This window comes from Myripristis murdjan, chromosome 13, assembly GCF_902150065.1.
Source record: "Myripristis murdjan chromosome 13, fMyrMur1.1, whole genome shotgun sequence".
In the NCBI taxonomy this organism is placed as follows: Eukaryota; Metazoa; Chordata; class Actinopteri; order Holocentriformes; family Holocentridae; genus Myripristis; species Myripristis murdjan.
This window is the reverse complement of record NC_043992.1, coordinates 10877953-10902556: the sequence shown is the minus strand read 5'-3', so window position 1 is coordinate 10902556 and position 24604 is coordinate 10877953. Positions and strand designations below refer to the sequence as shown.

The 24604-nt window shown below is 40.5% G+C and overlaps 2 protein-coding genes across 3 annotated transcripts; both read right to left on the bottom strand.

The window, feature by feature from the left end:
* Positions 1 to 5177: 5177 nt before the first annotated feature.
* On the bottom strand, positions 5178 to 7402 carry LOC115369633 (zona pellucida sperm-binding protein 3-like). Of its 2 annotated transcripts, none has more exons than XM_030066278.1 (8): positions 6848 to 7402; positions 6639 to 6757; positions 6249 to 6352; positions 5982 to 6159; positions 5768 to 5885; positions 5597 to 5688; positions 5421 to 5512; positions 5178 to 5342 (listed from the first exon to the last, which is right to left on the bottom strand). In XM_030066278.1, exons 1-8 carry the CDS (start codon positions 7343 to 7345, stop codon positions 5290 to 5292), a joined length of 1254 nt encoding a protein of 417 aa, XP_029922138.1. In that variant the 5' UTR covers positions 7346 to 7402; the 3' UTR covers positions 5178 to 5289. The 2 variants fall into 2 exon arrangements, with proteins under 2 accessions (XP_029922138.1, XP_029922137.1); XM_030066277.1 differs by having other exon boundaries at positions 5421 to 5515; positions 6848 to 7400.
* A 7414-nt stretch (positions 7403 to 14816) lies between these two features.
* LOC115370173 (aldehyde dehydrogenase, dimeric NADP-preferring-like) lies at positions 14817 to 24585 on the bottom strand. Its single transcript, XM_030067073.1, has 10 exons — positions 24411 to 24585; positions 22683 to 22846; positions 21927 to 22158; positions 21005 to 21090; positions 20053 to 20261; positions 18314 to 18431; positions 18067 to 18208; positions 17581 to 17747; positions 17375 to 17474; positions 14817 to 16401 (listed from the first exon to the last, which is right to left on the bottom strand). The coding sequence occupies exons 2-10, from the start codon at positions 22836 to 22838 to the stop codon at positions 16088 to 16090; spliced, it is 1524 nt and encodes a 507-aa protein (XP_029922933.1). The 5' UTR covers positions 22839 to 22846; positions 24411 to 24585; the 3' UTR covers positions 14817 to 16087.
* Positions 24586 to 24604: the final 19 nt, after the last annotated feature.

Sequence of the window (24604 nt, the reverse complement as noted above, 5' to 3'; positions counted from 1 at the left end):
AAATATTGCTCCAAAGTTAGGCTAAATTTTGGTGAGGGAAAAACCGGCATGGCTATTTTCACAGGGGTCCCTTAACCTCTGACCTCCAGATATCTGAATGAAAATGGGTTTTCTGGGCACCCACTGGTCTCCTCTTTGCAGACACGCCCACCATATGCAACTCCCATGCAGTTTGGGGCCCAAACAATGCAGGTTTTTGTATGCAGTACAAATGTGTTCTTTTGGCCTTTGTAAAATTGTGTATTTGTTCAGACTGAGGCCTAAACAGTCTTGGAGTTGCATAAATTGGGTTTGACTGGTAACCTGAGCCTCTTGTGGATTTAATGAGCCACATTTGATTAATGTGTGATGATGTTAGCTATTTCACTGTAGTGAGACCATTTTTTGAAACTTAACATTACTATATAAGATGCCCTATTGTGACCTTCAAGAAAATCAGCCTCATGAAACTTTACATCCATAATCTAGAAGACACAGTCAAAAAACAAAAATGGCAATAAATCATAATATGAAATCACAATACCTAAGAATCAGTACCCAAGTATCATGACAGTATCGAATTGGGAAATCAACATATAATCCAAGCCCTATTGTTTACGGTTTACCAGGAGACAGGGGCTTTTATTGTACTGAAGGCACTGAAGAAACATAAAATGCACAGTTACACTTTCTTAAAGACTTTTTCCCTATGATACCAATATACCTTGACAATAAACTGAGTTCCGTTTAATGTACTGGATGGCTCGGTTCTCATATCTCAGGTTTTCCATAGTCATGTCATGGCCAGCATATATGTGTGGGCTGTTTATTTGCACAAACATACAAAAGTACTGAAAACGTTTAGAGTTGTTGAAGCCATCCACGTTTTGTTTTTATATAATTTTTTTAGCGATATTTAACCCTAACCCTAAGCCTTCATTGCATCACTAATGAAGGCTTATAGCTGAAACATGTTAATTTCATGTCAACAGTAAAGAAGAATATTGACCTGTGAGTGCTGTTATTTTCTTTGATTGTTGTTGCAACTGTGCATCCAATACTATGCATAAGATTCAAGACTTGGGACTTTTTTTTTTATTATGGCATAATCTGCTTTGTTCATGTTTGTATGTAGTATTATTTTGGGAGCTGTTTTGCTGCAATATGGATGTGAATGAAGAGATATAAATTGCAGCCCAGGCGAGCATGGAGTAATTAATGAGGATATTTCACCACCATATTTCACCACACTCAACACTCAATGTCCAGTTTTGCTTCAAAGGTCATTTCATTGTATTTCTCCTCATAGGAAGTCAGAATTTTTGACTTTCCAATATGTCTGGGACGCAGCATACAGCTATCTTTCAGTCACATCCTGCTATTTTGGTCCACATAATGGAAGGCTTAACCATGCATTCACCAGGCACACTGATTCATTATGATCTCATTGTGAATCATTCAGTAGTTTTCAACTGAATCACCTTTGCTGTTAACATTTCCAACAACGTAACGCCCAGAAACTTCAACACAGCGCTCTCTTGACATATTTGCAGGCCCAGAGAGCATGACATTATTGTACAAATAAATCCAGATGTCATTTGATTACTTGGTACTCCAGTAGCACCCATCTCTCGCCGTTATATCGATTGCCCATTCCATCATGACACAAATTGTCTGCTGTTGCAGTCACCATTTACATCAGTGATCAGGATGGCGTCAGCATCAAGGTGTTTGTTTTTGATAACAGCAGGTATGGATTAGTGTTGTGGACCAGAAGAGCACAGGGAGCGGAGATAAAGACTTCCATACTGCCATTAACACAGCCAAGCCTGCACTTTTCCTCACCTCACTGTGGCTTTAAACCAGAAAGGTGATGCATTTATTAAATTTTTTTCTTTCTTCAAACTATTTGAGTGTTTAGGCAGATCTGAACGGTGCGCTATACCAGTGGTTCTCAGACTTTTTCCAATAATGTACCCCCTTGGAAATATTTTTTCAGGAAAGGAGGAGATTTTGTTGGCTTGGGTTTTCCTTCTTTCTCTGTGTTTTCAGCTGTATCGCTGCTACGTTTCAACCACAAATACATTCTCTAGATTTTTGTCTTGGCTTCCTGGTCATAGTGAACAAACGTCCTCGCTGATTTAAACACACGTGACACCTTGAGGAAATCCGAAGCGAAAACTGAATATAAAATGTGCTTTATCACTCTTACGTTTACATTTTTTATTGAACTTACTACAGTATGAGCTAATTATTTTAGGGAATATGCATGACTGATATTTTTTAAATTAACAGTTTTTAAAAACTCTCACATACGTGCTGCGGTACTCCTACATCCCCCTAGGGGTCCGCGTACCCCCATTTCAGAACCACTGATCTACACTGCAAAATTTTGGCTAGAAGGAAACTTCTGGAAGTCAGAATTGGAGGCCTTGATTGCCTATATATCTATATACACTACTCACAAAAAGTTAGGGATATTCGGCTTTCGGGTGAAATTTCAGGATGAACCTAAAATGCATTATAACCTTTACAGGTGAACTTAATGTGACCTTCTGTAAACTTTTGAATGCACATGTCCAACTGTTCAATGTTTCAGTACTTTTTGCACAAGTTGCTGTTCTCTAACAAGGAGTTTAACGGCAAAATTCACATCAGGTGTTTGATGCTCCAGCTCATCGAGGTTGTATCATTAGGGAACAGCTGCTGGAGACTGGGGTACCTCAGATGGAGTGGCCTGCACTTTCTCAGACCTGAATCCCATAGAAAACCTATGGGATCAGCTGAGTCGCCATGTAGAGGCTCGGAGCTCTGTACCCCAGAACCTCAATGTCCTGAGGGCCGCCCTTCAAGAAGAGTGGGATGCCATGCCTCAGCAGACAATAAGTCGACTTGTGAACAGCATGAGACGTCGTTGTCAAGCTGTAATTGATGCTCAAGGGCACATGACAAGTTATTGACACTGACATTTTTTGTTGTGGTATACCCACCACTGTTGTTGGCTTTTGTTTCAAGAAATTGTTCGAGATGAGGAAATCACCAGTGTATGCTTCTACTTAAATGCCCTACTTTCATGATATAATATCACTGTAGCGTGAACTTTTTATATTTTCCATAAATTTCACCCAAAAGCCAAATATCCCTAACTTTTTGTGAGTAGTGTATCTGTTTCAGCCCTGGGTTGGACTAGGGGTTTATCTAAGGTGCTCCCTGCCTTCCACCCAATTCATGCTGGGATAGATCCACTTCCGGTGACCCTAGATGGGAATTATCAAAAAATGAGATGTAGACGTACAGGGTGACAAAAAGTGTCAGTGCGTATGGTTGCTTAGCAATGAGGTGAAGGAGGGAAGAAAAAAGGTTAAGGGAATAACACAGAGCTCATCCTCTCCCTTCCTGCTGTGAGGCAACTGCTCCACATCTTCTCCTGGAGGTGTCAAACAGATGGAAGAAAATAAGCCATAGGTGAGATGAAAGAGACAGCATCCACACACCCACACACACACACACACACACACACACACACACACACACACTGTTCATAGCCTACATATTAAAAACACTCTTCAAAAACACCCATTTTCGTAAAATCTGGAAATCGTATGCTGTGTGCAGATTAAGATAAATTCTGTTTTCAATCGTTTTTATTGGAAAGCTGTAAAACGGTGAGCCGCACTAATGAAGAGCCTGATGGGTGATGTAATTGTGATGTCACTGGGAGACATTGCAACCCCAAAACAGTCCTCACTCAAGTCAGGTCAGATGGAAAACCACTAGTATGACTGAGGCATGATACAAAACAGCTGCTTCATCAGAGATTCAAGGGGGAGGCGGACACAAAGCCATCAGTCTAACGGTAAATACATATAGTGTGTCCAAGCACGCTATGTCTACAACCTGTGCTGCAGCAAGAATGAGATTTTCCAGAAATCAGGAAATGGGGTTTGATGAGGAGTCTGACATCTAAAACTTAGCCACAGGAAAACGTCACCAGGCACAGACCAAGCAGAGATCTGGGGAGAAATGTGAGCCTCACTGTCCAAACGCAGGATAAATCACAGCTTGACCCATTTAGAACAAAAGCCACTATTGTTATAACTCATGCCGGCTGGATCTTAAAGTATTTACTGTCCTCAGCAAGGGAGGAGGGATTTACACTCCTGTCTGAAGCCAAGCTCAGTTAAGCCTGCCCCGGCGGGATCGTCCACACCAAGATGTTTATGTCTGGACAATCTATTAACATCCGTATGACAAATGTGAGAAGCAGCCAAGAGACACACAAGCCTGCTGGGGGTCAAGTGTGTGTGTCACCAGAGGGAGAGGAAGATGACATCTCATTACAACCTGGAAGCATTCATGTGTTTCTGTTGGACTCCTAAATTCAAAAGTCGCTTGTGAATTTAAATGTCATCCACCAACTATGAATTGTGCTCACTTTTCGTGCAAAGAGTTGATCGCCTCAGTGTGTATACAACTTGATAATTGTTTTTGGGTTTTTTTATTACCATGGATTGCTGACATTGGACACACTGCAACTTTTCTCTCAATTTGTGTACACAATGGGAGAGCCCACAGCAAATTCCTACGTCTTTCAGTTATTTCCCACACAGAGATAACCCAGGCTATGACTACAAGGTCATTGCAAATTAATTTTAAAAAGCGCCTGCAGGGAATCAGTTGTTGCTACAACCTTGTCACTCAAACCATTTAAAAACAAACATACCGATGATTTTAAATGCTTGTCCCACATTTTACACTGAAAAACCATTTTGCAAATCATGTGGGGGTACTAAAGATTTCACAACATAATTTTAAAAAATCCCTTGATTTTTGAATTTAAATTTTTGGTTGAAACACCCACCTTGTAATGTTCTACTTTTGCGGCTAACAAACTCAACATTCATAAACCACAGAACTGAGAATTTACTGTGTAAAGCAAACGTTTCCCCGGGCACTATTTTGTCATGGAGGTACCGTTTCACTCTGCCCCAGTTTCAAGTCATCAAAACACAACAGTGCTGCTGCTTTTAGGTAAACTAATGCAGAGGATTTTATTACGGTGACAGTACTGGTGTGAAGGACACATTGTGATTATTTTTGATATTACGTTAAGCATGCAAAAATCACGGGTATGATGCTTTAAAATCAAACCTCGCTGAATGTCCAGCTTGCACCACACGTATGTTTGACATTTTTTCTATTCATCACTTTCGTCTGTTACCAGCATTTCTCATTCTTACCCATCACCGCCCCATTAAAAAAAAAAAAAAACTATTAGTTAAAAAAATATACCTTTTATTTTTACACAAATTATTCTTCAACAACAATGGGGTCCAGGGTTATTGTTGCTTGCCACTGCTCCTCTGAGGAAAAAAAATCAATATCAATGATAGCAGAGTTGGCAGATAACAGTGGAGTGATTTACTGTGGACATACAGTACCTGTATCTGCATTCTGGCGTCTAGCCTTCCTCATTCCACAGCTTGATTCACAACAGGAACAAAACTGGTCCTCTCCACCAACTGCCTTCCACCTACTGAGGGAAGAATTTAGTTTCTTAGAGGCCATCTTGGTTAGAGCAGAGGTAATCCAAAGGAATTCAAAAATGTTTTCATACCCCTTGTCAAAGGAACACGTCTTGTGCTCAGTGGTAACTGATGAGGAAGCTGGAAGGGCCTTCAAGTCGCAAGTGATGTAGATCTGCTGGAACTGGAAATATGGTCAATTGAATCCAGTGAAACAGTGAAACCAGCAGAAGTTCATGTCAAGCATATGTAATTCCACTTACCGAGGCGGTCCTTTGTTGGCGAAACCTGAAGGTCTCTATTTGAAACTGGAGCTTGTCAGGCTGAGACTGGGCCAGGAACCGAGACCTGGAACCTGTGAGCCTTGTATCCATCAGACAACTGTAGAGAAAGATGCAGCTTGATATTACAGGAAGAGCTGAGAAACCAATTATCTTGATACACTTTTGCATCTTAAAAAAAAAAAAAAAAACTCACCCATGGTTGCTGATGAGAAAGTGTCTTGGGTCAGAAGTGATGTCCGGCTTCAAAGTAGCAACACAGCGGTCCACCAAGACCCTGAGGGGTGTGTATTTGTTTGAAACAACTGACGCCTCCACGTTGAGGACATCTCCTAAGACGTACTTGTTGGAGGGTCTTTCAGACTTCCAGTCATCTATAAGAAAAGAAGTTTAACATTGCAGGGTTTGAGAACATACACATCTTCCAAATACTTGTCTTTGAAAATATGCTCCCAAAACCCACCAGTCATGCGTTGCAGGGAGAAAGAAAGCTGTTCCTCAACCACCTTTGTATCTTTATTTGACATCCAGACAGGATTTGGAGGACTGGTGCTCACACTTAGCCTCCTGAAATGGCATGGCAAGTTAGACAAACTATACCGTTACATGTACTAACCCAGAAGAACTAGCTGTGGTTCAGCTTTCATTTAAAATTCCTTGCTGGAGGACTTCTAGTCTTCTAAAAAAGGTAAATGTATGTAGTCAAGTCTGCTTGACTCTAAAATTGATTTGGAATTAGATCTTGTGTAATCTGCAGTGTAGCTGCAGTTTGTAACAAGCAGATCTTGTTGATACCCCACAGTAAACACGACTAGGTCTTTGAAAGCTATAGGTGGGATCGATTGCAGCTCACCTTGGAAAGTGGCACTCAATTCCAATCACAGCACTCCTGCTCCTTATGATATTGGTTTTGCCCAGCACTTTGGGGTTGTAGACCAGCGTGAAGGCATAAATGAACGCATTCTCTGTCATCTAAAATCCATCAAGAGAATATTTGTCAGAAAAACTGATGAACTGAAAGTTGCTGCACTGAAAGTTTATGTCAAATAATGAAAATCATACCACAACTGTGCTGCCACACTCATGCAACTCAGATTTGAAAATCAGCACATGAGCGTCATCATCTATCTCAGTGGCTGAGCAACCACCAAGCGTGATTTCCTCTGATTTTATCAGCTGGCCAATGCCAAGTAGGTCCTGATTGACTTCCACTTGGACGGCACTTTCCCCACACCGCACAGCAACACTGTTGGCAGTCACTGGCTGCCGCAGTTCAAACTTTAAAGGAACCTTGGTCTCAGACACTGGATCTTCAGGAAATGTCCACGGGAGTGGTTGAGCGCTTTGTTGAAACTGCTTTGACTGGAAACTGCCAGATAGTTGAGCAGACTCTCTGGAGTGGTCTCTCTCAGGTTCTGCTACTGTCCCAGTTTCCACCTCAGCAGGCTTCTGTGCACTGACTCCCCAGTATGTTGGCATTTTCAAACCGAGGGATCGAGCATCACTAAGCCTGACGCATGCAAGCAAAGACACAAACGCTGCAAGCTGACTGAACCCCATTGTTGTAAAGCGTGAATTCGCTACACAGCTTTCTTAATGCATTGCCACTGAGGCAGACAAAGAAAGAGACCCCTCCCCTTTTCTGATTAGCTGAATCCTCCTCAAGACTTGTTAAAGGTCACAGCTGCGCTGCACATAACTCTCTAATTGGTCATAATGTGAACAGTGACACATTTCTTACCTGAATGCACCTTAAGAATTCTCCACTGATCAGCAAGCATACAGTATAGACAGTCTACTAGCAAACAATGTTCTTTCAAAAGGTCATTTTGTGAGGACACATATCCATATGTCCAGTAGTCGAGTTGTAAAAAAAAATTCAGGGGGGGGGGTGGTCAATTTTTTTCACTTGATGAAAAGTGAGGATGGCAGTTTTACAGGGGGGATGATTTTGACCGTTTTTATTTCAGGGGGGATGCCATCCACCCAAATCCACCCTCAACTCGAGTACTGCATATGTCATAATATTTTTCAAAGGACTGATGATGGAAGAATTAGTGGGAAGTAAAGAATAACATTGTGAGAGAGATGTACTGACATGTAAACACTCAAGACACTCAACACACAAGTCAGTTATGCATTATTTTCATGCATTTTCAATTTCTAGCTTTGTGTGACCAGCAAATATGAGTGGCTCAGGATTACAAAAGAAAAAGATATGCCAGAAACTAAACTTGGATAGTCCACATCATGTCTCATTATTGTGATTTCATTGATTCCTGTCTGTTTTTCTCATCCTCTGTAAGTGTGCTTACTGTATGTGGGGTTGCACACTTGTTTGCACACTTCATTTATCTTTGACAAAGATGTGTAGGAGGACTAAAATAACACCACATCTCAAAGTCAGGGGTGGTGGGGTGGGGTTACCATAGCAACAGTAGCAAAGTAATAGTAAATGCCTGATGCCCACAGATTCCGGGATGCTGTGGTTAACTTGAAGGTGAACTATGTCATGGTGGGGGGCCAAAGGCGGCATCAACACGTTTTCATTACAAAATGGCCCTTTTGATTCACTGCATTTTGACATGATGAAACGGCGGTCAGGTTTTTGTTAGAATAAATGCACAAACAAGCCTCACAGTTTGAAACTCAGTGGCTATATTTGACCTTCTGCAATGTGACATCACTTGCTTCAGCTGGAGCCTCACTGCCACAGTGGGGGGGACGACAGAAAGCACAGCGTGACTCTGCCATTACATCGGAGCGAGTGCTGCATTACGTAGCCTGCATCTGAATCAGCCCCTCCAGGGTTCGCCTCGCATGTCACTGAGCGACTCTATTGATGAACACAAGGCATCAGGGTCACAAGAAAGAATACGGCAAAAGCTATCCGTGTCAGTGATCACACTGAATTGGGTAATGTCCATTTTCAACCAATGCACATTATGATCGCCTGATGTGTTCAGCATAAAGTAAAGCAGCCTGTGAGGAATTGTGAATTGATAGAAACTATTTGAAGTGACTTTTTCTTTAATCCATCATATTATCATATTTTCTGTGTTTTATTGTGGCAAAACATTTCAGCATTTATCAGCTTAACATTGTTAGTGTCCTTTCATGAAATAATAGGTGACATAATAATAATCTTGTGTTTTCTGTTAAGTTACATGTCAGGTGGATGGTTTCATACTGCTAATCACCGACCAGAACTGGAGTATTAAAGGACATGAGCCACAATTTGGAGATCATCAACTCATCTGTGCGTTCAGTGTTCTCCATATATTTACATGGGCTTATAAATCTGTGTAAGTCAGATGAAATAATTAAAAAAAAAAATGCACATAAACATGACGGGGAGTGTGTTGATGTCATATTGTATATAAGGAGTCAGTTCAGTTAACCAGAACAAACCATTTGCCAGCTTATTGCCAGCTTTGCTTATGTAAAAAAAACATGGCATACGCATTTAATTTACTCAGCCAACAACCATGATATTTCCTTCTTATTCCATTTTTTTTATTCAGTCGAGTCTACGGGGTCCTCACTTCAATGCAACTTTACATAGTACACCTTTAATGTATTTATTGATGTTATGTAATTTGTTTTGATGGCATGTTTTCTTAAAAAAAAAAAAAAAGACTTGGGACATGAGATGTTGGTGTTTCACTTGCTGAGAACATCCTGTACTATTTAATGAGAATAATAATACTAATAATACTAATAATAAAGTTTATTTGTATAGAATTTTTCAAAACATAGTAACAAAGTGCTTTACATAACAAGTAAAAACAATAAACACCATTAAGAAAACAACATAAAATTAAACATAATAAAACACGGAACACAGGAGCTGATAAAACAAAGCGCACAATAAATATGGTAAAAATTAGAACAAGTGGCGCAATAAAAACAGTCGCTCCACTTTCCTTTTTCAGCCAGACTTTCTGCATTGGTATCACCGGCCCTGTCTGCACAGCATTCGCATTCCAAGAGGAGATCTGGCAGTGGAGTCTTTACTGGAATTACTCAGCGATTTCAGTGATCAGTGATCGGCTTCATTTGTGATCATTACACAGTGCACCTCCCTGTATTAAATTTGCCAAACAAATAACGGAAAAATAGAGATGTGTGATCCTCTTACTAAAAGCCTTGCAGCTGAGTGTGCTGCATTTCAAAATTTGTCCCATAAATGCTAGTGCTATAAATGTGAAATAAACCAAACTTTTCTCCACTACTAGAGGTCATGTTTTATCTAAATCCTCTCTCGTCCTGGTTGGTTTACCCCTGAGAGCTTATCTGCCCCCCGACACACTCACCGGGTGTCCGAGGACTTCAGGACGCTTGTGAAGGTCGGCTGGAATGTCACACACACACACACACACACACACACACACACACACACACACACACACACACACAGACTGCCTTTCGCCCTCACACACACACTCACATCAACACATGCATAAAAACATACGCACACCATCACAGATGTTCTTGAATTAATTTTTAAGGTTTCATCTTAGAACATGCTCACTTAAAAATGTGCATCATTCATGAGACATTAATAATAAGACAGGAGTGGAGTCAGACAGGAGACATGAGAAAGGCTGTTGTGCACATGTAGCACCTTCAAGCCAAATGCTTTGCAGTATGAAATATGAGGCATGTCCTTTTCTTTTTCTTTTCTTTTCTTTTCTTCTCCCCTCTCCTTCCACAGCAGTGGAGCAATGGAGGAGTTATGAGTGTCAGGCTGAGCTGCCAGCAGTGTCGGCAGAGCCTGGATTATGCCCAGAGGACAAACGGGGGCAAATCTCTCCAAAAGTAAACTTTGCAGTGTTTCAATCAGAGGGCAGCTGACACGCAAAGCACTGAACCTCTGAAAATATGCCCTCTGAAATATTCCTTGCCGTGCATGAGTCACTCTCAAATGGAACATATCACACCGGGGGGTCAGAAACTTGGACATCTATCAGACCTGCAAATCTCAGTGAACTTCCTTGCCAGGCATTGCACAAGTTCACCTATTAATCCCCCAGACCTCGGGCCCCATTCATGTGAATTATAACAGTTTATGCTCCATTGTAAGAGCTTCATTTTCAACATTGGTTATATGATAAGACCATAAATGATGTGTGAATGTGAGGTTCGTCTCGTATCTGTGGTGAATTTTCCACATCACTCTGCTACAGGAGACGCTGTGTGCATTAGAGAAGCTTATGGACAGTATGAACTTTACCTCTTCCATATGATAAATACTTGATATGTGCTGTTAAATATTAAATGAGCTTTTTACATGACATACATCATGTGTACCACTTCTACTGATAACACCACCACCACTACTGCGGATATTACCACCACTGCTACTGCTGATATTACTACTAGAGTAATCAGGCCCACTAGGGAGCTCAGTGGGGGCTCTTCATCAATATATGGCCCCAACAACCAAAACACTTAAAAAAAAAAAAATTAATCGTTAATTGAGCAAATTCATTTAAGTTCTTTGAAAAACATGGGGAAAAAAACTATTAGCAAATTAGAGAGAAATTGAACAAAAAAGATAATGACCTGAAAATTAGCACATACATACACACACACACACATACTCAAAAAAACAAAAACAAAAACATGACCTGACATGAAAATGACATGGAAATAAGCAAAAATGTTAGTAAAAGATTTCACGAAAATCACCAAAAAATAAGACATGAAAAGAAGTGAAAGTAAAGTTAATTTTTTTGAGAGGTGAAATAAAACTTTTCAAAATCAAAGTCCCACTTTAAATAGAATGGCGTGTTCAGACAAAACACCAAGTGAATTTTCACATTGGGTAAATACCGCCATGAATTTTTTCGCTTGAGCTGAAAAATTCTGTGTCATTTGCAACAACTGTAGATTCACACGGGTATTTATTAGCCCGGGGTTACTGTCCTAAACTTGTTCCACAGTTTTAATTGGACAACAAACATCTTGTTGCTTTTCAAAAGTGTTCAACAGACCGTATTCACACAGCAGCCATTTTCCTCTGACGTCATGTTCAAGGTGGGAAGCTCAAACGCTGTTATTGAGTCGTACTGCTGCGTTTCAGGGTGCATCCTTTATAAACGTGGTAAATCTGACAAAATGTTATTGTTTCACTGTTTCCAGATTGGTGAACAACTGAGAAAACAATGGCTAGTGAAAGCTCAGACAGACATTGGGCCATATTTCAAGTTCTGATCATCCATTAGTACCTGGTAGACAACAGGTAACATTAGCATTCAACGACTGTCTGTCTAGCTAAAGTTACCATTCAGTAGTGTTACATGATATGATAGGGAAAGGTGTAAATTAATTAGGAAATATCAATGAACATCTTGGACTCAGTGAGCCCAGCAGCTGAAGTGTGGAAGTTAAACCCAGTGGATGTGCTGAAGCTAGCAGTGTAACGTTAGCCATCCTGTTATGTTTTCACTTCAGAAATATTCTGGTCAGCTCATTATGTGACGTTGCACTCACTGAACCACATCATTTAATTCTAAACTTTCACAAGTAGACCGAAAAGAAAAAGTGTCAAAGATGTTTATTCATGCTGCATAATAATTTGGGTCTAATCTATCATATCATGTAAAGCTATCAAACGGTATCGTATCGGTAGGAAGTGGCTAACGTTAGCTGTTGTCTAAGGCAGCTAACAAGTGATCAAATATGTTGTTTTACCCTAAAATATGGGCTCATATCCCTCCAGATTTTTACTAGCCATTGTTTTCTCAGTTGCTGATCAATCAGAAAGTGATGAAATGATATTGTTTGGTCAGATTCACTACATTTATATAAGACACAACCTGCAACACAGCAGGATGATGTGATGAGAGAATTTGAGTTTCCCACCCTGAGTGTGATGTACGTCAGAGGAAAATGGCCGCTGTGTGAATGTAGTCTATTGCTGTTGTTTCAACCTTGATTCTGACCTTAACAAATGTTAGCTCTGACTTTTCTCAGGCTGACCACACAACCTTGGGGCTAAACTTGCCAACATGTCCGAGGCTAAAGTCGGGGTCAGTCCACTTTGGAAGTTGCCGGTGTGAAAGCTGTCTCAGCACGAGGCTACCAGCTCCTCTAAGTGTCGAGTGAAAAGCTGTAATTATGACGGTGTGAGCTCAGGCCTCGGCAGGAGGAAGATAACGAGCCTGGTCATGTTACCAGACCACGATCAAATGAGTCAAAACAAATTACAGGTAAATACTGAAAGCATTAAAGCCACACTGTGCAGTTTGAACGCCTCAGGTTCATGTCAAGAATAACAACCCAAAGAATTAATGAATCACCTTTGGTCTGTCTTCTGTCTGATGCTTTGATGTAAAACAACCACAAAGACATGAGCATGGGAAAAACATGAAAACATGACACATGGAGTGAAATGCTGTCATATTTGCGGTGATGATGGGGAAAAAGAGTTCTACTCCCAAGGCTTTTCAAGGTTTTATTTTTTTGAGAATTGAGTTGCATTATTCTTTGCACTGCCTGCACTGTCTGCCTTAAGCTGCAGTGAACAAACTCTAACAATCTATCAGCAAACTTTAACTTGTGAGACAAGGATGAATCAAGGAAAAATAAAGGACAAAGATGTGTAAAATGAAATTAAAAAAAAGAAAAAATGAAATAGGCCTACACTGGCTCACTGCTGCCATCTGGTGGTTATATACAGTACAGAAGTGTGTATCGCACCAGATCAGAGCAGACTGAGTTCTCTGTGATGCTGTTAACATAGCTCTGTAAATTAAATAAGTTAATTAATGAATAAAATCATGCACAAGTTGAATGTTTATTATGTGTTTGAGCTGAGTGACACACATCGACAGCGCCACCACAAATAACAACAATAACATTAATGATAATAAAATTACCAAAGATTACCAGACCCCTCCAATGAGAAAATTAGGAGAAGAAAGTGAAAATTTGAAAGAAAAGACACAAGATTGAATGTGCATTTTTAATTACAAGAAGCATTCATATTTCATTCACATTATTCATCATTTTTAGGATTCTTGTGTTTGCTATTGAAATGTTTGTTAAATGCTCTGAAGCTTTTCACTAGCATTCGGCCCTTTGACACCAGTGTAAATCACCAGAAGAATTACCAGGAAATTAGTGAAACATTGTCAGACAATTAGAAAAATAGAAGTAAAAAAAAAAAAAAAAAAATACAAGAATTATTCTAAATGTATATCTATGTTCAGTTACACAATTTGTAAAGAAAAGAATTTAAAACAAGAAGACTGCCCTCAAAATTTAAATAAAAAAAGTGAATTTATATAATGTATTTATAGTTAAGAGGATGAAATAAAACCTTTCAAAATAAAGGTTTCCCACAGTGTTGATGTCTTTGCTCTGCATTAAACAGCGCCCTCTTGAGGCCGTCACACTACACTGTCAAAGTAAGACTGCTGCTTACTTTTGCTCTACTGCAACGGCCCATTTTCATCGAGGCCATCATCAGTTTAATCTTATTTTCCTGCAGGATGTTTTGTTTTTGTCTTATAGAGACAGAAAACCACAAACACCCTGAAATGAGGCGTTCAGGCTGCTGTGGTGGCTCACCGTGTTGACGTTCACACACAAGTCTGACAAGTCTGGGATCCTGAAGGCAGACATTCTCTGACTGCCACTATTATCTGACAATATTCATTATCTTCAGATATGACAGTTTTTATGCCAACAATTACCAGTAATGCAGTGTTTTCTTCTAGTTTTTTTTTTTTTTTTTTTTTTATGGAAACGCCCTCTGAAACAGCATTTAGACCATCATGGGACACTAAAAGGCTCCATTTAAACAGACTAATGGCCTTTTAGGGTTAGTAGTGGCTCCCTTTAGGCTTTTAAATGAACTAATTTACAAAAACCATTAGTAAACAATTAAATGAATAAACATTGTAAAATGTGCAATGAAAATAAAATGTTGCAGCTTGGTGAAATGCTGGAGGAGGACTGCAGACTAAAATAAATCTGGAGACACTGTGACACTGAAGCATAAAAAAGGTGCTAAATTTAAAAAAAGGCAGAAGTTAATGTATCGACAAATCTCTTTATTGATGAAAAGAGAAAGCAGAGGAAACGTACATGTCTGTCAACAGAAATGCTTTACACAGATCAGCTCATGGTCAAATTTGTGAGCATAGAGAAGCTGAAGGAGTGGAGTGAAGGTCCAGTAATAAAATGACAGATGTAAATACTGTGATGTAAATTATTTGGAGGATTCAACCCAGATTCCAAAGTGGATTCACTGGTGTTCATACAGTGGAACTCATTCAAGCAGGTACAAGCTCACCTTCTTCCTTACAAAAGAAGAAATTGGTGTGTTTCAGTCATAGACATTGAATTGGGTAGAACCGTCATGCACCGCTGCAGCGTTCAGAGGAGTGTGTTGATTAAACTAAGCCTGATACACCCCTAACAGAAATATACTCTGTTTTAGAAGAAAATTAAATTGAAGGATGTGAAAATAACCCTGTGGCTCTTGTGTACAAAAAAAAAAAAAAAAAAAAAAAAAACATAAACAAAACAGATGTGCCGAACCTGCTAAGTTTTTGGTGTCTTTGCTGTGTTATTCATTAATTTTATTCACAATAATGCAGCTGATTAGGATTAACCAAGCTGACTAATGAGCTAATATAATGTTAGCCTGAGACTGGAAGCTGGTTTCCAAGCATACAGGTGATTTTATGTAATTCTTTAGCCCGTCAGTGTTGCTGTGAAGCTGCACACACTGGGGCTGGGGTCACACTACGATACGTATGTTCTGTTTTTTAACCCAGAGATTTTGAAAGCAAATCATTATCTTTCAAAACTTAAAATGTCATTTTAAGTTTTGAAAGATAGCTTTTTTATCTTATTCCTTGATGCAACAATAATGCCTATTCACTTGTCTTTGAGTGCAGATCCTGCACACTGCATGACTCATGTCCAAATCCTGACTGTCTGGCATTAAAGTAACATGCATTTGGCCTATGCTGCCACCTATTGGCCTTTTGTGCATTGTGCAATGTGTGCCTTTATTTTTCAAGACTGATGCCAAGGCACTTGCTGCTGTATCGATACTAGACCATCTGTATTGACACGTGAGTCAGCATGAAGTTCATTGTGTTGATTTTTTAGCACAGCCCTAGCGCACACTGTGACAGAGATCCACCGGACTGCCAGCTGCTGTTTTGCCACCATGGAAGTGTCAATAAAGTTTGATTGGTTCCTCAAATGTGGCTGCCAGTAGGCTCACTGGCAACGCTAGAACTCCCCACACAGTGCCCAGTCTACCCAATTCAGTTTCTAGTAGTAAAAGCCTCGCCAGTAAAAGCAGGTACAGTTGAGGCCTGAAGCGATGAGCAGAATGACCAGCAGGGCGATGGCGAGGCCAAAGGCGATGACGGTCGCCGTGACGGCCCACACGAAGGTCCTCTTGGAGAAGTCGATCATGGGCGAGCGGAGGGCGAGCCTGGCCCTGCGCGCCCGATGGCGGTCCTGAGGCGGGTACCGGGCCAAGTTGACGCTCTCCATGCCCAGCGACCTGAGCAGGCATGCCCTCTGGTGGCTGAGCTGGTCAAAGGTGTGTCTGCCGTGGTAGCGGCCCATACCGCTCTGACCTGGAGACGTTGCAGACAAGTCAGGGGGTGATTCATCTTTTTTCAAAATGGAAGCACAAGTTCAAACAGCACTGGACAAACTGGTGTGTTGGCTGCTTGAAATGGCAATGAGAAATAACTGAAAATCAGAAATCAGAATCAAAATTAGAAATACTGTATTGATCCCAGAAGAGAAACTGGGTAAAGGTTTAATACCCATTACATTAAAACAAATCTACAGCCTGTCTGTGATACTTTATATCAAAGAACACCAAAGGGAACAGAGGGGAAAAACAGACGCAAAATAGTTCATATCGGTGGAGGTCATATTTCTTCGGCACTGATCATTAGTGCTTAAGGAGACACTTTTTATTTCACTCAAGTTTTGATTCATGCGCAAGTTCAAGTTCTAGTTTATTTAGAGCCCTTACTCACAGTGACAGTCTAAAAGGGATTCATAGGCCCAGAGTTTATAGAAAATAAAACGACCCCCCAGACGTGAAACCTCATAGTGAGCAAGAAAAAACTCCAAAAAACCCAAAAGGAGAAAAAAGGACGAAATCTTAGAAAGGAGAAGGAAAAGTGTCCATTCTGATATCATCATTTCATTTGGGTAAATAGGCTGAATCAGGCTACAGCATCTCAATTACTGGGATTGGACATGTTTCTATGTTGGCAGATCCATTTTGTGATTTAGGCTGATAAAACAGCTGTATTGTAATAATAATAATAATACTGCTTAATGCCACTTTTATGAAAATACAGTGCCAAAAATGTTAAAAGTAACAGTAAATATGTCATCCCCATGTGTGATGCAGTCTCCCCTATAGCCATCGCTATCACTTATTAATAAGTTTAATCAGCTTTTTATTGAAAATGCTGTAATGTGAGCGTGAAGTGTGTCCAGTTTTGTCAAAATGGAAGTCATTATCTCTGTCACTCTCTCTCAAAAAAAAAGACACCTCCATGTTATAAAACAGAGAGAAACACATACCAACACCACCAAATGGAAGAGAGCTGAGCGCGCAATGCATCATGACGTCGTTGACCGTCACTCCTCCGCTTGTGGTCTCATCTATCATTCTTTTTACCGCCTTAGAGAGACAGGATGACATAGTGAATCACAAAAAGTCGAGGAATTGCCTCTGAGAGGAAAATAAAGGAGAGTTTCACGCATCACAACTTGTTTTTAAGCGTCACCTTCTTGTCAGAGCAGAAGATGTAGAGGGCCAGGGGTTTCTCTCTCTCGTTGATGAAGCGGATGGCGTCGTCCATGTCGCTGACGGTCACGATGGGCAGCAGAGGCCCGAAGATCTCCTCCTGCATCAGCCTGGACTGCGGAGGCACGTCCTTCAGCACCGTCGGGGCTGGGAGGTGAGACGGGGTTTAGAGGTCAGTGCTGCTCATAAACCAGAGGCGCAGCACGCTGTGATGTGAGGCTGACAGTGCAAGCGATATTTTTGACACTTTGCCCCAACAGAGAATGAAGGCAGCAAGGTTCAAGTTCAGCGTCAAGCCGAATGAGCACAAACCTCTGACAGCATCATTTTGTGCCACAATATGAAACTCATACAATGATGTTTGTGTGGCTGAGGAGCGGAGGGCTTTGTACGAAAATGTTTTGTGGCTTCAACTGAATTACAACAATAAAAGCCACCTTGAACGCCAAAAAACTTCCATTCCTACCGATGTAGCGCTGTGATGCGTCACTCTGCCCTCCCAGCACTGCAGTGTAACCCTCCATCAGACCCATTATCCTGCTGAAGTGACGCTGGTTGATGATTCGGCCGTAGTCTGGGGAGCATTTGGGGTCGGCACCATAGAATTCCTAGGATTGGTCAAAGGTTTTCCATTAAAAAAACAAACAAACAAAAAAACTGAACAGATTTGATAAAATGATGACAGAGAGTTATGTGATGTTGTTGGATGATACCAGCAGGGTCTGTCGGATGCCCTCCACCACTCGGCCCTGAATGCAGGGTTCACACAGGATGTAGTCCGGAGCGATGCATGTCTGACCGCAGTTGACAAATTTTCCCCATGTGACACGACTGCAGTGCAACCAGAAAATGGAACACAAGATCATTCTGAGTTAATCACTTTGATAAAAATAACCTGAGCAGATTCATTTGATCTCTTTCACAAACATGTCGAACAAAGGCAATGAGTAACATAAAAAGAAATAGCCTGAAAATAAGCAAGAAAAAAATATTGTTTCCTGTAACATCATTTTAAATATTCTAGGTCATTTTCTTGTAACCTGTTCCTAATTTCTTGCAAACTGTCAGGTAATTTTTCACTAAGTTGCTCATTCCCTTCTGGGCCCATGTTTTTGAAAGAAATCAAGCCAATTTGCACAGGTTTAAGGGGTTAAACACAAGAAATCTGATGTCGATCCAGGTTTCAAAGGGTTAAGATAAACTACAATTTGCTTTTGACTTAGCTGTTCAAACAAAAATGGAAAGATGAGTATCCAAGTGTCCCGGGTAGATTATTTTTTTATGTGCTCCATCAAACACATTGTTGTCTTAATCATATTAAAACTAGTATGGCTCAAAAAACATTCACAGAGAAACAGTACACATAGATCGTTTGAACAGAATCATTTGTTCTATGTTTTTTTGCTCTGTTTGGTTGAAAGTTGTGTCTAATTTACTAAAACATCACAGGAGCCGCGGCACTTTATCTGGATTATTCTGCCACAGCAGCAGTCAGATTAATAGCACATAAGGGGACTAACTGAAACAACAATCTCCTTCTCTTAACAATGACACAGTATGTTTCCAAATATGACTTCTGGTTTGGATTGAGTCTGAAAACAAAAACAAACAAAATTAAAGCAAACGTTCCTGTTCATCAGATTAGAGATTAAACTCCCCGACACGCAGCATCACAGCAGATGAGCTGAGCAAACTTTGGGGAACTACTTTTTTGCGAAACATTACTAAATACTTTAACCACAGCTTTATTCCAGCATTTTAATTGAAATAAAAACAATATTATTGCTATAAAATTGTAACTGTTGTATAAAAGTAAAAAAACACTCGAGGTCTGTGTGTTATAGAAAATAATATCAGAGCTATGATGATCTACAGCACTCAGCCATGACCTCTCATGTTGTATTGCTTAATTAATAAATTATTTAACACATATTTATACAAGGTATATAAAGCTTTTAAAGCACTAAAGTTAGCCTGCAATCACTCAGTGAACAATTTTTTACAGTCACTATGATGTAACAAAAAAAAAAAAAAAAAAAGTGTTACCACTAAAGACCTAATGAAATGGACTCTTTCTTTCTTGATTTGAAGGTGATGTGAAGGTTTTATTGGTTTTAATTCACACCCACAAGTGCAGGCTGATTTAAGATGCTGTGTTTTACAGCAAGGAGAAGTCATGTGAGCTCATTTCACGGGGACTTGAAGCATCTGAGCCACATGATTTTGGTGTCCTGTTCCCATCACTTAAGGGCGAAAGCTGATTAATGGGACAAACAACCTAAAACTTGGCTGTATTCCTTAAGCGTCTTGAGGACTTTAGACAAATGTGATTCATAACTTGCACTTGTATGATGGAGACCTGCTAAGGTCACCATGTCTTGTCATCAGAGCCTCTCTTAACACCAGCTCTCTGTTTGCTGCTGCTGATATGTTGTTATGAGCGGTGTATTACCGACAGGCGACTCTCAGGTCACAGTTCTTGTCGATGTAGCAGGGGCTCTTCCCTCCGAGCTCCAGAGTGACTGGGGTGAGGTGTTGGGCTGCAGCCTGCATCACCAGTTTGCCCACCGCGCTGCTTCCGGTGTAGAAGACGTGGTCGAACCTTTGCTTCAGCAGCTCCTGTGTCTCTGACACGCCACCTGTTATCACCGGGTACAGATCCTAGAAATAAACAACATGAAAAGGAGAGTTGGTGCAATGTCTCAGTGTTTAGCAGCAAACAGGGTGGACATTTGATTTCCTGTCACGTTTGCATGCTCTACCCATGTTTACCCGGGTTTGTTCTAGGGCTACACCAATTTATGAGCAAAATGTCAAATATCGATCAATGAGCATCATCCACCTTTGACATGATGGAGGAAACTCACTGTCAGATATAGAAAAACAATCTGAAAAACAGCAAAAATTAAAAGACAAGCTCATACGCAGTAACAATCTGGTGTTTGGTGTAACATTGGTATGCCTAAGTTTACCACAGGGTCAGAGTTTTTGGTGCTAATTCCTATTGTTAAACTTTAAGTGCAGCTCAATGGCAGGAGGCTAACAGTTAGCATCTGGAGCATCCAGCCAGTATCCAGCACTCAGTAACAATGAGAGGATGAGAGCACCACCACTGTCCCACAGAACAGCTAGTAGATGTTAAATGCATATTCCTACATTTCTAAATTTAATCTCTGTTACATGTTCCATTTTGCTTAATTGTTGATTAAAAATTTAAATTAGAAATATAGTTTTTAAGGTGCTCTATATGCCACACACGGATGGATACAGGCTGATATGCAATTTGCTGTGCTGGTCCAGGGTTTTCAGAGGTTGCAGGCCACGTAGGAGAAAACAATAGCTGACATTACAGTCCCTCTGCAGAATAATGATATTTCATCAACAATAGCAGCTGGTGTTCAGACCTTGTCCAGATAGCGAGGCAGCAGAGCTCGGAGGAGGAGGGCCGAGTACTCGCTGAGCTCGGACGGCTTCACCACAGCTGCGTTGCCTTCAGGGACAAAGTGAAGTTAGATGTGAATGGGATGAGATCACCGCCTGATGAATGCTGCACAAAGGAAGCAGAAAGCTGGCAAACGCTGAGCTGGGGAGGGATGGCAACTGGCCCAAACTCATCCCAGGACATTTCTCTTGTCATTTTTTTTTTTTTTTTAAACGTTGCAAAAGAGACATTAGCTAGACCTAAGTGGCAGAAACTAGGGTTCAAGTTTGATACATATCTGAAGACTGAATTTTACTGCTTTTAAAACATTACAAGAATTGCTTTCACCAAGGATAGTATTCTTGTCTCCTCTGGTGTTTGGCCTCAGAAACAGCATGTAGACCAGCGTGGAAGACTAAAACCCAGATCACAACCCCCACCCTTCCCACATCCTGTTACACAAATAAAATGAGTTACAAAGTCCAGTTACATTCCAAGTTTTGCAAAATGTTTTTATAACTGCAATCAGGGAGGATCCTCCCTCATCATATCACAGGTGGATACCTCTGATTATCTTCATAACAGGACAGTTTCAGCCTGACTGATATTAAGAAATGGAAATGTCGGTCGAGCTGTTGTACAAACAATCTTTCTACTGCACTTTTGGTGTCAGAGCCATACATTTATGTACATTCTGACTCCATTCCTACAAATGTCAGTCAGTTAGCACCACCTCGCTGTCAGGAACCAACATCAGGTGCTCATTTCAAATCTATTCCCTCCAAGAAACCCACAGAGTCTCCTTTTCAGGTAACACAAAAGAAAGGTGTGAGTGCTGCATGTTGGACCTCGAGGAACACTTGGTTACAGCACAAGTCAGGAAGGTAACGAGGGATTAGACCTACCAGCGGCGATAGCCCCAACCAAGGGGGACAGGGTCAGGGCCCAGGGGTAGTTCCAGGCCCCTATGATGAGCACCACCCCCAGCGGCTCTGGTTGGATGTAAACTTCATCTGTTAAGGTGAGGAGGTTCTTCTCCACAGGCCGTGGTGCCGCCCACTCTGCCAGCTTCTCTATAGCCAGGGCGATCTCGTTCTCCAGGCTGATCAGCTCCAAGAGCGGTGTGTCGTACTGGCTCTGTGGGAAAGCCCCGACAACTTTACACAGGCTCTGAGTTAAAGGACTGCATCACTGTACACTAAACGGATTATTTAAGCATTTAACTGTGCAATAATTTATACCTGTAGGACTTGAGAACAATTCAACACATTACAGTGCAATGTCTCTGTGTGCATAAGGTGTATATAGGTTTAATGCACATATTGAGACTTGATGCGCATACTTTGATACATCTTATACATAATGTACACTTTTTAAAATTTGTAAGGTACATATGCTTATGTTTTGTATTTCTTTCTTTAATATAACATAACTTTAACATAACTGTCAGTGACTTTCTGGTTGCTGCGCTTGATCAGCCTGAAGTCTTTGTCCCATTGTAAAACTTTATGCATCCTTTATTCATGCATCTTTATGAGGGACTATTTTCTTTATCTATGGCGTTCTCTTGTCACTTTCTCTCTTCCTTTTGTGTTCCTGGGTTGTGTGACCTCCTGCCAGCCTCCTGTGCTCCAGCTGCTGTATCTGGCGGCTCCACTCACCCTGTTGAGGTCCTGTTTGAGCGCCGTGGAGATTTCAGTCTGTCTGTCGGTGATCATCCTCTGCAGGGCTTTGAGCTGCTGCAGCCTGAACTCCAGGGGCCGCGTCCTGCCGCCCAGGAAGGCCTCCTTGGCCCTCTCCACCACCTGCCTGTCCATGCACAAGCCTGCACCACAGTCACAGCCACAGTCAGTCATAGTCATGTATGACAGCAGGGCGGGCTGCTGACACTGGGCCACGTCCACACCGACTGACAGCTGGTTCAAATTTATGACAGTGAAACATGTTTCAAAATATCCCTGGATCCTTGGTGTTTATCTTATCGATATCCAGTTGATAGATATTGGCAATCAACTGATGACAGCTGCTCTATCAAACCTTCAAATCTGTTGGCCAAGACTCTAATCCAAGACTTCAGTCACGCAAAACTGGAAACCTTACTTGAACCCTACTAATTTGAATTTAACCCTCTGAAACCTGAGCAAAATAAAATAATTTCTTTCAAAAACATGGGAAAAAAGGTGATATGCAAATTAGCATTAAAGTATAAAAACATGAGTAACAAAAAATATTATTACAAACAACTATGTTACTTTCATTATGATTATTATTATTGTTAATATTCTATATTTAAACATCAAATCAGTGATGCTGGATGGATGTCAGATTTCTTGTGTTTAAATGTTTCTAATGGCTTCCTTTCATGAGTATTTTATCCTTTGAAAACTGAGCAAATTTACTTGATTTGTCAAAAACACAGGAAAAAAAGGTGATGAGCAAATTAGCATGAGATGACCAAACACTGAGCAAGAAATTCGTGAAAAAGTTACAAGAAAATTAACAAAACATTTCTTAAAAAAACAAAACTCAACACAAGTTGAGAGAAAGCGACCAGAAAATTAGTAAAAAAGACCAGACAATTAGTAACTAAATGAATAAATAAAAAGTAGACTGAAAAAAACAAGAAAAAACACCACAAAATCCCCCCAAAACAATTCAAAGTAAAAAGAAATAAAGTGAATTTGGTTTAAAGGGCAAAATGAAACCTTGGAAAATGAAAGGCCGCCCACAGGCTCCTGGTTCGGTAAAAAGTGTTTTTTATTTCAGGTTTTCTGTTCAGTTCAACATCTTCTCTAAAACCTCCACGCCTGTTTTTTATTGACTAAACGTCTGGAGACATTTAGTCAATAAAGAAGTCAAAGAATGTCAAAAATCTCAAATGTCAAAGGACAGATGTTTTGGACTGAACTGCATTATATAATTGGCTGGCAATAAAGCATGTAAAAAAAAAAAAAAAAAAAACAGATTTAAAGCTAGACTTTTTTTTCCTTAGCCATTACTTTCCAATACAATTAAAAATGTGGACTTTCTTTCCACACCCATATGATACTTATATTGTTCTTACTGAACAAATTTCTTCCATGCTTTGGTAAATACACTCAGATGAGTAAGTAGTAAAACTAAATAATTTATATGTAATCTGTGGCTATTTTTATGCAAATAAATAGTTTTTGTCCTCTGAACCTTTTGCCAGATGTAAGAGGTTTAGAGTGATTAATCAAAGATTAAATGAATTAATACTTGCCAGGTTGTTTTTGATTGCCCTGAGTTACCCAGGAGCAACACGGCTTCAGCACAATGTGTTTCTGACTCACTTATAAAACTGACTGGACGTCAGCAAGCTCCCTGAGGTTTCATGTCAAATATCAACAGAGAAGATTTCAACTCACCAAAGCTGGAGAGAGCTCAGCTGGAATCCACTTCACTGTAAAATGGTGGATTTAATTCCCTCGGCTCTGATCTGAAAGCAGTTCAGATGACTGACTGACTGACTGACTGACTGACTGACTGAAGTCTCGTGATACAGTGTTTATCAGTCAGGCAGATCTGGCATCAGTTTACAGTGAGAAACCAGCTCTCTGTC

Excerpts from the sequence above, each read along its gene's own strand:
- LOC115369633 (XM_030066277.1), bottom strand. The coding sequence starts at position 7,345 with ATGGGGTTCAGTCAGCTTGCAGCGTTTGTGTCTTTGCTTGCATGCGTC. Across the intron at positions 5,516-5,596 it reads ACGTGTTCCTTTGACAAGGG|TAGGTGGAAGGCAGTTGGTG; the intron begins GTATGAAAACAT and ends TTCTTCCCTCAG. Across the intron at positions 5,343-5,420 it reads ACGCCAGAATGCAGATACAG|AGGAGCAGTGGCAAGCAACA; the intron begins GTACTGTATGTC and ends TTTTTTCCTCAG.
- LOC115370173 (XM_030067073.1), bottom strand. The coding sequence starts at position 22,838 with ATGGACAGGCAGGTGGTGGAGAGGGCCAAGGAGGCCTTCCTGGGCGGC. Across the intron at positions 18,432-20,052 it reads GACCTGAGAGTCGCCTGTCG|TCGTGTCACATGGGGAAAAT; the intron begins GTAATACACCGC and ends GTTGCACTGCAG. Across the intron at positions 17,475-17,580 it reads TCTTCTGCTCTGACAAGAAG|GCGGTAAAAAGAATGATAGA; the intron begins GTGACGCTTAAA and ends TGTCTCTCTAAG.